The sequence below is a fragment of the Anarhichas minor genome, unplaced genomic scaffold (assembly GCF_050575085.1).
Source record: "Anarhichas minor isolate MPS153535 unplaced genomic scaffold, ASM5057508v1 ptg000007l, whole genome shotgun sequence".
In the NCBI taxonomy this organism is placed as follows: Eukaryota; Metazoa; Chordata; class Actinopteri; order Perciformes; family Anarhichadidae; genus Anarhichas; species Anarhichas minor.
This window is the reverse complement of record NW_027466453.1, coordinates 11,178,821-11,191,425: the sequence shown is the minus strand read 5'-3', so window position 1 is coordinate 11,191,425 and position 12,605 is coordinate 11,178,821. Positions and strand designations below refer to the sequence as shown.

The window sequence follows — 12,605 nt, the reverse complement described above, 5'->3', positions numbered from 1 at the left end:
AAGAGATTCTCCCAAAGGGAAGATATTCTAACAATGACTGGAGTCCTGTGTCAGCCAGTAACCAGCCGACAAGACAGGTTTAGTCTTACTGTGAAAAAAAAAATCAATGTCAAGCATGTGATGCATATAACTCAACATATAAGAATACATAACGAAAATAAATCTTCATCCAATCATCACTGCTTGTGATAAACTGTCTGTTATGCTGACAACAGAGAGCGGAGATGTCGGCTTACATGGAGTTTGGGCCCAATTTCCTCTTGCTGTCTCACAAAGCTGATGTCTGCTTATTGAGAACATCCCTAAGCTATGACCCATTTCTCTCACCAGAAAGCAGAAGTTTACAATGAGATAATAAATGTATAATTTGCATTGTCAGATAAAGCGGCTTTAAAATCCAAGCTGACAGTGTGAAAAAACAACATGCACTGCCGTGATGACATTTTAGTTTATATATTTATATTTTGCTATGGTTCAGATATCAGGCATTTGGCTGACAATCTCAGAGTAACTTGAGCAATAGAAAAGCAATAGAAAGGGAGCCGAAAAATTGTGTGTTTGAGCCCAAACTCTATTAATGTAAGAACAAACATTTTAAGAGCTTTACATTTTCATGACAGATAGGCAGGTGGTGGTCTGACAATAAAAAATGACCATGAACCTTTGACCCAGACCAACCAAGCAGCACTGACTGAACAATTAACCAAGTAACCCTAAAGCTTTTCTCCTACCAAATCATTCATTTTAAGTCATTTTTCATTCATCTTATTTGACCCCTTATTACATATTGATTATAATATATGATTATATTAATTACACTGCTGTTCATTCATTAATGTATATTTGAAATAGTTTCATTAAATAGATGATGTCCCCACAGTGTTGCTTGAAAGGGGAGAATATTGTCTCCCCTAAGAAAAAAGCCTAAGAGACCCTTGATCATTACTGAAACACAATGGTATAACTGGACCCTTAATATTTCCATATTTCTTTGGCCCCTCTGCAGTTAGTGGGGAGATTGAACAGATATTATTTGTCAGTCCATAGTATGTTCAGATCCAGTTGCAATGTGCTAACCCTACAGTAACCTACAGTAAAAGCTTTTCTAAAGCAACACACCTGTTAATATTCCAGCTTGTTATAGGCATTATTGTGCACTTAACACTGTAACAAGGCCTGTTTAAATCTGCACACATTTGATGCTCAGATTCCAGTTGGCTGGGGATTTCTTCTATTATATTTTACTGTTGCACAGAGGGATCTTTGTCTGTTTCTGCCATTTCAATTGTCAGCCTGGTTGAACAAGTACAAAACAAACCCTTCATACTAAATAACACCTATTTGTAAAAAGGACTCTCTCCAACCTAAAAGCATGAAAGACTATTCAAAAACCATAGAGTAGTCCTCTCAGCCCTCTGACTGTAACAAATTAAGCTTTAGTGGCAGGAGATTCCAAAATTTGAACGGTAGTGTAATATAAAAAATATAACGGTCGTAAAAGTCAGCACAGACAAACGTTAAAGCTGTCCTAAAGTGGATATGGTGCAGAAACGGCCAGAGTCAGCAGCTGGAATAAGGTCAGGACCGTTCCTGGCATGTTTTCCCTTGTGTCCCTTGTGCTTTTGGAGAAAGTGGACAGGTGGTGTGGCTGGAGATGAGGAGGGGTGGTGGGCAGCCAGTGATGTCTACCAGCCTCCAAGCTATTGCTGTGGAATTTCAGAAGTTTGAGGCACAAAGACACAGAAGGAGTGAGGAAAGAGACAAAGAAGTGGGGATAACACAAGCCCATGCATGCTTTTCCACGCCAAAAGCTTTCTCTGTTTTTAATGTCTTGCTGTAAATCCTCCTCCCTTTTTCACCTCAAAGTTTCCCCTCTCCACTTCCCCTACTGCAGCTCTGTGCCATGTGTATCTACAATATTCAATCCTCCTAGTAGCAATTTCAACATCCTTTGTCAGACCTTTCACCTGTTCTCTCTGACACCTGGTCTGAGCACACTCCAGCTGTGCCCTGAGCCCAAATCATCCATCTGTAACCTCTCCATCGCAGTCCAAGTCACAGAAAATGAGACCGACATCTCTTCTAGCTCTACTTTTATAGCTTAATAGTCAATTTCCGGCGTACTGACTTTAAGGATACATGAGCAGATGCTCCTCCTGGACCCTTCACTGCTTTCCAAGCTGAGTTTATGAAGCCATTGTCTGTTTTCGCTCATCCTAATTAAAGACGGATTGTAATTAGGTACTGTCCTAAATGTACAAAACACATCAAACTATATCAGAAAACCACAACATTTAAACTTTGAAATAAACCGTTTTTTGCAGGGTTATTAAAAAAAAAAGAAGTATTTTACAAAAACTTCTACAGTAATATTCCTCATCAAGTACATCACACTGACTATCCCTTTTTTTGGCCGTCCTCTCGGTGGCATCTCCACGATAAGAGACTTGTTCTGGCCGATGGTACTGGAAGGATAAGGCACTCTGGCTGTGTGAAAGGGCCTAGAGGACTGGAATGTTTGCCACAGGTCAGGAGTGGCGCTTTCTGCTCCTTTGTGTGCAGTCTGCAGAGGAGGTGTGGAATGCAAACTTCATGAGAATAAAAGGGACGAAAAGGGAAAGAGTAGCTGGGGGTCGGTGGGCGGGAGTGAGACTTAAAACCGAGAGAGAGAGAGAGAGAGAGAGAGAGAGAGAGAGAGTGGGTGCAAAGGCTTAGACAGGAGTGAGCTGGGAAAGTGTTTTAGGGGTTCTGAGGCAGACCGAGAACACAGTTAATTGAGAGAGAGTGCTAAAAAAAAAAAGTGGCCCATGAGCTGCAACCAAAAGAGGAGAGTTAAAACTTTTGCTGCAGCTGCAGGCGACACACAATGAACACTCAGAGAGTGCTTTGAGACCAATGGCACTCTGGAGATCGTGATGTGGCATTTCTGAGCGCCAGTTAATGGCGTTCTTAGAAACACTTACATCTCATCATCATACGTCGTTTTGTACAGTCTCAGGCACATGCCTGTAGATAAGAATGACTCAAAATACAGTGACATTTAGATTGGACTCAAAACAGTTCATTTGAATAGGATAGCAACGTTTCTTTGTGGCGCAAACATTTATTAATGCCAAAACAAGCTGAAACATACAGAACATTGCCACTTAAAGCTTATTCATTCAAAGTAAAACAACAGCACGGTGGCAGTTACATCTGATCTAATGCAAACAATGGACATAGATGGGTTTCCAGGGGGGCTGTCTACTTAGCCACTGTGGCACCATGCTGCAAAAACTCCTCTGACCTCTTTGCTTACTCTGCACTTAGAGAAAAATACATTTTATATTGTAAATAAAATGACTGTAATGCACAGGAGCTTCCTCGCATATTTGCAAGAAAGCTGATGTTATGGGGAGCTAGAACTTCTGTCTTTCACGCACAAGAACATTCAAAGAAATGCTGCTTTGAACCATATTTAGCTTTTACCTTAAGTGCCCCTGCAAATACCAGTTTTCAACGTAACTGCCTTGCTATTTACAGATCAAACACACGATCACTGTGTTTTGTGCTGTAATCTAACAGTGAAGAGGAGGGCACACAGCAGGGTGAGCTTGAGTGTGGTCGCCCTGTTGAGTTTATTTCTTCTATTTGTTTGAGCAGTTCATTTAGCAGACACGGTCCTTAGACGTTAATTGGTTTAGTCTCCTGTCATCTCTCAATATTATAATTATCACCAGACTGGCAGCTCCCCTTAACGGCCCAGTGCAAAAACAGAACATTTCCACACACTTTCCAATGGTCCGTTCCCTGGTTTGGCAACTTAACAGCAGAGTTAAGCAACTGACTGTGTGGAGTAATATGTCTGAAAACATGGCTGATGGTGATCTTGCTCCTTTCAATGAAGAACACATGCTTTCTGATATATGGAGATACTATCATCAGCAGTCAGTGGGTGGCACAATCACATTTCTCTTGAGGTGTTTTTATAGATCAGGGGCATTAGCCTCTGACAGGTTAACCTTCATTTCCCCCTCCAAGCAAAATGTGCATTTATTCAGCACCAATGGTTTCTTGCCTTTATACTTGTCCTCTTGATCAGTTAAGGATTTTACACAATCCCGCATTAAAGACCAGATTGTTTTTCACCATTAGCCCCTGAGACCACATCAACTGATATGAATTACAGTTGTTTTTAGAATCTCCATGTGCAGAAAAAAATGTAGTTGTTATCTGAAGGCTCATTCATAATTCTGCTATAAATGGTGAAATGATATGACAAGCTGTCAGAATCCATGCACACACACACACACACACACACACACACACACACACACACACACACACACAAACCATAAACTTATATACACAATCATCATTCACAGTCATCTTAAAATCCTCATTATATTATAATGACAGAAAGTAAAAACAATGTTTATCGCACAATATGCAACTAAAATATATCAGAAGTCCATTAGGAAGCAGTGGTGTAAGATCTGAAGTGATTTTGAAGGTGTTCTTTTCACAATGACTGCATAGAAAAAAAATGATTTTCCCTTTGAACATACATAACTCAAGATTTGGCAAGCTGAAAGAGTCAGTCTTCCTTTGCAACTCTGCATGCATATTTGTTTCCTGACAGTTGGCCTGTTGTCTTGTTCTGGCATGTTCTTCAACACAAGGAGCAATAAAACAAACGCTCATCAGCTCCTCGTGAGGATTAATGGGGCTTCACTATATCTCACAGGGTCTAAAATGTGTGGCGAGGACAGATTACTTCCCTTCACCTTCCACCCGCTCAGTGATTCAATGATAAGGAAAGCCCACCATCATTTGTCAGCACAGAATGACCTGCAGAGGGAGAGAGAGAGATACTTGCAATTTGTAACACACATGTCTGGGCTCATCTTCAAACTTCAATACTGGAGGCATCATTTATGTAATTATAAGGAATAAGAGAATAAATAAATAAAAAGACTAAAACCGAAATAGGGGAAAATACAGAGACACATCCTCAAGCTTTTTCTTTTTCCTGTGACAAAATCTGTGATGGATTCATCTCCTGCAAAATTGGATGTGATTTTATTTTTTCCCAAACAGCCTATCCATAAATAAATGTCAAAACACATATGAAGTATAATTTCGTATGTTGGTGTTTCCACATGATTTGAAAGTGTGAACAAAACACTGTTGGTTTCTGCTGATTGATTGAGAATAAAAGAGACCGCAAGCAAGAACCGATTTCATTCTCCATGTTGAGCTCTGTTTAACAACATTTATGTGTTTACATCAGCTTGAAAAAGGAAAATGAATTCACCTTACATAAATCATCATCAGTCTGGCTCATGAAACCCTCTTGGTTAATGAATGTTGACAAAACTACTGGCATTAGACACACGGATCAACTTTGATTTAGAATTTTCCTGATCATTTTAACATGTATTGGGTCCCAGTCTCAATCGATGCATGTTTGGCAGTCATGTGGAACTCCAAAGTCTGGTGTCAGGTCTATTTCCTAATAAACAATAAGAAAATAAAAATAATTGTGAGTTTTTCTTTGTTTTATTGTTTATTTTGTGTTTTAAAGAATGGTTATCTGAAAGTTGTCCCATAGTTGGGCAAAGGTACATAGCACATGCTCTGGAAATATTTGTCACCCAGAGCTCAGGCTTACCCACTGGACTCTTAGTAACTATCTGCTAAAAGCAGTTAGGAATGTGGCTGGCTAAACTGGTACTGAGAAGGGAGACGGTGGGAGGTCAGGGGTCCGTTGTTTACTTACCAGATCAACCGCAATCTGTTCAGTTATCTGGGTGTTTCTGTCAAACCTCCTTCTGTCACTCACTCCCAAGGCTTTTTGTGTTCTATAATCACTCTACAACTTGTGCTCCCACTATTTACTGTCTTTGAGGCTTAGAAAATGTATCTTTTATCTTTCCTTTTCATAGAGGGTCCCCTTATATTGAAGAAGGATTTATTTTTGAATATTACTGAACCAAACAGTTTTTGACGTTATCTATTTACCATAAAGAAGCATTTATATTTAAATGCATTTGAATCTACATCGTAACTGATGTCAATGATGTCATTTGCAGCCAAGAGTTGGGTTTGGCGAGGAACGATATGGAACAGTATCTTTGGATAAGAGAGAGAATTATGACTTTTAAATGGGTGTGTTTCGCCCTCTTTCTGTGGTTTGAGACTCCTCCCCTTCGAGACATTACGGTTTGGCTTCTTTTCCCTGAACGTTCTCTGGGACAGCAGTTCCTTTACAAAGGCCTGTTGTAGCTTGGACGCTAGACACGTTATCTTTGGTAATTTTCCAAATAGACAAGGTCCTCACAAGTCCTATCTTAGAGCATGTCTCAACTGAATACCACAGACTTTCTGGAATTAATTAGGCTTCTGGCAGGGCTATTATCAGCCTTCACAGGTATCGACACAGTATCGGCTTATGTTTTGGCAGATGTCACCGGCAGTATTAATAAGAGGTATAGGTGACCAATTATTTCAGCTCATTACTTTCAGCGAGCACTATGCCTATTTAAAGATTATTAACTTCACGCAACTTAATGCAAACTCACTTCACATTATGTTATACCTTTAAAACATGTTCATGTACAAAATAGTGCAACACCCAATGATGTCTTTTTAATATTTTGATGAGGTTGAACATGCACAAAACAGATGTTTCTGTTTTGTGGGAAGAGGAACTCATTGTCAGGTGATTTTGTCTACATTAAAGATCTACACAAGGTTGGATGACTACTCTGGTAAAGTTGCGGGGTGTGGCTAAACACACCTTGTTGTTTTATATAATGGGCTTTAAACCAGTATATGCCTGCCCCTGAACTAGGAGTCCACGACCTTTAACCTGAGGTGATTCAGCCTCCAGCCTCGCTGTGGCCAAGCACCGGTCTGAACAAGCATCAGTGCAGCAATGCTGGGCTGAGATTAGACTGATGGTGGAGATAACCTGCCCTGGTCTGCAAAAACCTTACTCCGTGAACTGGCCCGGGGTGTTTTAATGTTGAGATGTATTGGACTATAGCGCTGTGAGTGAAGTTCAAAGCTTGGATACATCCTCCAGCTTCAAACCTCTGATCTTCACTGTGAAGTGACCGTTAACTAAATAATGACATATCAGAACATTTTGCACCATTATCATCATCATCACAATCACCATCATCATTAATATTATGATGCTATGCTTTTCTATCACTCAGACATCCTAATCAAATCTATTTTAATCATAGGTGTGCCACTTGTATAGTCTATGTGGATAGCTTACACTAGATCTGCAGAAATCAGAAAACTGACAGGTTACTATGTGACAGCGTCGTACTCCACACACTTCTGTGTAAGAAGTGAGACCCCACACACTCTCGTCAGTTACAAACGTGATTTAGGAACGCAATCTCATCCATGCGTCCAAGGAGCGTCCTATATGGGAGGGAAGAGGCGGAGGAGGTGGAGAGCAGAGGGAGGGAGTGATGGTGAGAGGGATAAATTGAATGAGAGGGGCAGAGCGAAACTGAGAGGAGCCACCACAACAAAACTTCTCCAACAATCAAGCAAGTGGAACCACAGACTGACTTCTCTCCTTTTTCTCCCCGCATGGCCGCTGAGTTGCTGCAATTATAACTTCAGTGTAAAGTTCTGGTGGCGGAGGCAGAGAGGGGGAGGGGGGGGGGGGGGTCTCCGCTTGGAAAGATGGACCATTTAATAAGGACCAAGTCGCGCAGGAGAATACCGCTATTTATTTGTATCCTGCTTCACGTGACGACGACACACACTGGTAAAGTATCTCGTTGAACATGAATGATGTGCTGTCCACTTCATCGAACAGTTATTGGCGCAAAAGCATACTCTTTACTCTTGTATTTTTAAGTTTCACTTTTGGATCCCTCAGAAACCCGCAAATGCAATTACGCACAAGTTGTTTTCTGTATGCGCACATATTAATTATCCGCGTCGTTGCACGGAGAAGCCCATTCGGGTTGATTTGGCGTTTCCTCCTCCAGCTTGCGTTTTAATCGAACACATTTCAAAGCTTCTGAATTTGGACGCGTTCTTATTCCTTCCTGCGCCAGGTGAGCTGGAGGACGTGCAGCGACCCCTCCGGGAGATGATGTCACGTTTGCGTTTGCTTGTGACCAGCGTCGGTTTGCTGTGAAACAGGTTTAACGTTGGCTTGAGAAAGAGGTGAATGCCTGAACACTGACCGAACCGAGTAGATAAAAATTCCTGTCACGGATCCGTTTAACGTGCCCTCTGCTCACATATGTCTTAAGTGAAGGCGCTTAGCACTAACACTCTTACTGACGTAGTTATGATTATTCTGGCACACTTAAATATCTTACATTTTCTATTGCAGGCGACTATAGCTCGGCTCATATTTCACACACTTTAGCCGCAGTATGTCTTGTACAGGAGTGAAGTAGCTGGACTTTTTTTTTCATAATCCACCTGTAAGAAGAGGGCCTGGTCTCTGTCAGACATCTGTCACTCTCTGTCTGTCTATCACAGTCTCCACATTTGTAGCACTTTCAGGATTGTTCAGCAAGTGCTGCACCCATTTTAAGACTTCCCTTTTCCCAAGATAGCCAGTAACGGATCAGCTTGTGCATATATATATTGTATGTCATTTGGCCCACTGCTATCTGTCACCCACACAGGTCTCCATGCCCTGTGGCCGTGTCCTATGTATCTCCAACCGGCTGCAGACTCTTTCGTTGCAGGTGTTGGGGTTTAGAGACTCCCTTGATGGAGCGACATGCCCCAACAGCAGGACTTAACCCTGGTCACCAGGAGTGCTTAAAGATGGCTCTTTTTCCCCGCTGGTGGCTTTTCACATGCACCCACGTTATGGCTGGCAGGATTTGTTGGAATTGGCTGACATAAAGCGATGGCAAGGGGGAAGAGAGCCAACTGACATAACCACATTCAAGTCACACAGCGGCTGTGGTGTCCACTGCTATCTAATGAGGGCCTGTGAAGTGAGGGGCTGAGATGATTTTAAAGTGCATGGGACATATGGCCGTGCTGATATGGCGGCCTCGGACACGTGCATGCGCTTGATAAAGTGTTTGCGTCTGTGCGTGTTTGCGTGCATGTGTGTGTGTGTGTGTGTATTACAGTGCCAGAATGTTTTCCCATATGCTTTCTGTGTGTGTTCAGCAGAGATGAGAGGACTTTGTAGTCATGTTTGCTTCCAGGAAGTGAGAAATTCTTGCACACGTCCACGGCTAGTTTCAGTTAAAATCCTCTGTTCTTTTGCCTCAACACATTTTTGCTCAGTTTTTCCTTTCCTTCTTTTATTTTTTTTCTGTTCCCGGGAATAGGCAGTGTTTGTTTTCATTCTATATGCCTTATCTCTTCTTTTACATCATCGTTCTCTTGCTCTTGCCCTGCCTCATCCTTGACTGGTTCTACGAGAGAGGGGAAATCGTGCATGCAGCCCCCCTCACTGTGTCCCGTTTGATCGAGCCTCCTTGCCAATTCTGCACCAGACTCCCAAAGGAGGACAGCAAGCCTTGTTCGCCTTTGATCCAGCAACAAATTAGTGGCAAAGGAAAACAAATGAAAAAACGCAGCCAAAATTAGCAGGATAGAGAACAGGAAAAGAGGAATTGTACGCCTGTTAGAGCGCTAGCGTTTTCTTCTGTTTTGTGAGTTTGTGTTTCTGTCAAAACATTAAACATCAGAAGTGTCAGCCATGCTGATGTGTGTCCCTAGTTGCTGATGCTGCAAGTGCCATATCAAACTGCGTCTCAGACTTTTTGATGAGGCAAACTGTTTGGAGTTCCCCCAAGTCTTTAATATGGAGACATTTTGCTTAAACACTTTATGGTGCCGGACTGCAATCTATAGTATTCAACACACATCTGGCTTCCAGAAGCTCGGTAACTCCCTTCCCCTCAAGCCTCTATGGCTCTGAGTTTCTGATCACTGGATGATTCAAGAAGCTTTCTGTGGGACTAGTTGAAGATGCTCCTTGTAGAATTGCAATGAGCAGACATCAGAGGGGGCTGCCTTCTTTGCAGTGTCTACTTACATGTCATCTGCCTCTTTATCCCACTTTATGGGCCTCAGAACAGTTTTATAATAGCCATCCATCACATGCACTACTGTGACCTACATGCACATTTTAGTGGAGGCCACAGTAGTAAAGCTTTCCCTCCAAAGCCATCTGTAGAGTCTCTGAAACAAGATGCTACCCTCAGTGACATCCGGACCTAGCTCATTTTTCAACTTCTCTGAACCTGCCAAGTGTCCTTTAGACACTAAGCTGCCCACAACTTGTTAAGAATTTCTTTAAAACGTCCCTCAGAAGTACAAGGATCATAACTTCTAAAGGAGCATGTGTATATACCTGTCTGACACAAGGTTGTGTGTGTGTAGCATTTAGTGTTATTCTTTGATTTTTGCCAGCTCTGGGGTTACACATCATAATAGCTGCCTCAATGTTATGATGTCTGAGAGACCAAATGACAGCTTGGGGCTGAAACTTGAATGGGCCTGGTCATGTGTACGCTTGCATGTTAATCCTCTGTGCCTGAGGTATGTATGCAAATGTACATTCGAAATTCTGTGAGCGCACTTGTGTTTGTATTTGTTGGGGTGGTGTGTTATGTTGCATATTTATGAGGACCTGATATCCTCAGAAAGATAAAAAGATGAGAAATGATCAGGTCATTTTAAACCCCCACCTCTTAAAGTGAGTTTAGTGGAAATGGTGTCAGGCTAGGTTAAGGGTCGGTGGTTATCATGCAGTGGAAATTATGGTTAGGGAATGGATTTGCTGTTGTCAGAGCAGTAAAAAGAACATCTTCACAAGTATAGAAGTACAAATGTGTCTGTGGAGGGCCTGTCCAGTTATGGGCTTTGAGGGGCAGGTGTTTTCTCTATGGGCCAAGCTGCTTTTGGCCTGTCGGCCCATCACGCTGTGAACAAACATGACGAGAACAAACTGTGGAGATTCAAGAATGTGGTGCTGATGTGATTTGGAAGGAAATGTGTAACCACATGCCACCAGAATCTTGCAGCTTCAACACCAAAAGTAACAAGACACTGACCCATATTCAGCGGGCATTTCATATGCATATATATATATAGGAAGAGCTACAAGGCAAGGCAATATATATATATATAAATATACACATATATATACATATATATATGTATATATACATAAAATAAAATGAATTAAAGACTCAATGCTAGGCACTGACTGTTGGTCACTTCCATCATCGCTGTCATTGTCTCTTAATAATATTCATGACTTCATAACCCCTCAGAATATGTTTAAAGCCGTTCCCAGCAGTCGTCTATACAACCGCTGACTTGACTTGCTCCGAAACTCTCTGCGATAACTCAAAGCAGACCCAACCACAAAGCACGTTCAGTGCGATATCACTGCCTCTCAGTTTGCATACTTCCAGCCCAACAAATGTCCTTATGTTACAGTAAATTTACATTTGTCATCGATGCTTCAATACGCTCTTCTTTGTTTCAATAACCTCTTTTTTTACAAGGAAAAGAGCAAAGTGTTTGACAGCTAAAATAATAGAGTGATTCATCTTGACTAGGTTAGAGGCCCAAAGTGCTGTTTTTCCCCCTTCTGTGGGTGTTATAATAGAGCTGCATATAAACAGCATGTGCAGGTCAAACTATGTGAATTTCAGTGCAAGCAATCTTATTCATCAATCTTATTTGTCTGTTCATGTGCTACATTTGTTCATAGCGTGTATTAGCTCTCCTGCACCTCACAGTGCTCTTGTCCACACACAGCGGTGACCCAGACGAAAGGTCACACCCACTGCTAATTAGATTAAGGCTGTTCTTCATGGAGCCTGAGAGAAACTGTGTCTTGATTTATTCAACCACTTCCACTGGATCTGTCTCAGATTTTTCATTATTTAATCACCATATGTGTGTTGCAACTTGTTGCTTTTACGTTTTATGAAGAAATGCCTCGTCAATATGTTCTTTGGTATTTCAGAAGGAAAGCTGCTTTTCCTCCCCTCATCTCAGGGTGTGGTCCAAGATGCTATGGAAGACAGTCATTACCCAGATTCATTTTGGCTTCATTTCTCGTTAAAATTCCCCAGTTTCCAGGCGCAATCGTTTCTGACAGAGTGGTATTCTGTGTGTGTGCGAGGGGTCTTTTCAGGCTGAGCTGGGAGTGTAGGTGGTGTGAGTCATAAAGAATGTCTTCAGAGACATTTGCTTTAGAAACACAGAGCACACATTATGTCCATGTATGACCTAATTGGTGCTGAGTTGTATGACCGCTGGGCACGGAGAGACTGTGTCAAGTGTCACAAAAGCCAGAGAAGATACACAGATGGAGACTGTTTGGTGGCATTTTCCGGGGCATAGAGCATAATCTGTGAGGTGGAGTGTTTAGCTCTTTTTCTGTCAGGAAGACTGTGGACAGCTCTGTTGCTGGACAGAGACGGTTGTCTCATTGAAAAAAGTACAAGAAAAAAAAAAAGGCAGAAATGCCAGATGTCGGTGAAATTGCTGGATATTTCAAGCTCCTTCCCAGTTCCCATGTACTCTGACCTTTTGGTGTGATTGCAAAACACTCTGACTCATTAGTCCTGAGAGATTCTACGATG

The 12,605-nt window shown here is 41.9% G+C and overlaps 1 protein-coding gene across 2 annotated transcripts in view; it reads left to right on the top strand.

Annotated features, from left to right (window-relative positions):
* Window positions 1–7,512: 7,512 nt before the first annotated feature.
* Window positions 7,513–12,605, top strand: part of col5a3a (collagen, type V, alpha 3a) — a 43,837-nt gene continuing 38,744 nt past the window's right edge. Inside the window, exon 1 of one of the 2 annotated variants that reach the window (XM_076085783.1) lies at window positions 7,513–7,777. In XM_076085783.1, the coding sequence (XP_075941898.1) occupies window positions 7,693–7,777 (85 nt within the window). In that variant the 5' untranslated portion in view covers window positions 7,513–7,692. The remainder of the gene's footprint in view (window positions 7,778–12,605) is intronic. The other variant, XM_076085784.1, reaches the window with a different exon arrangement.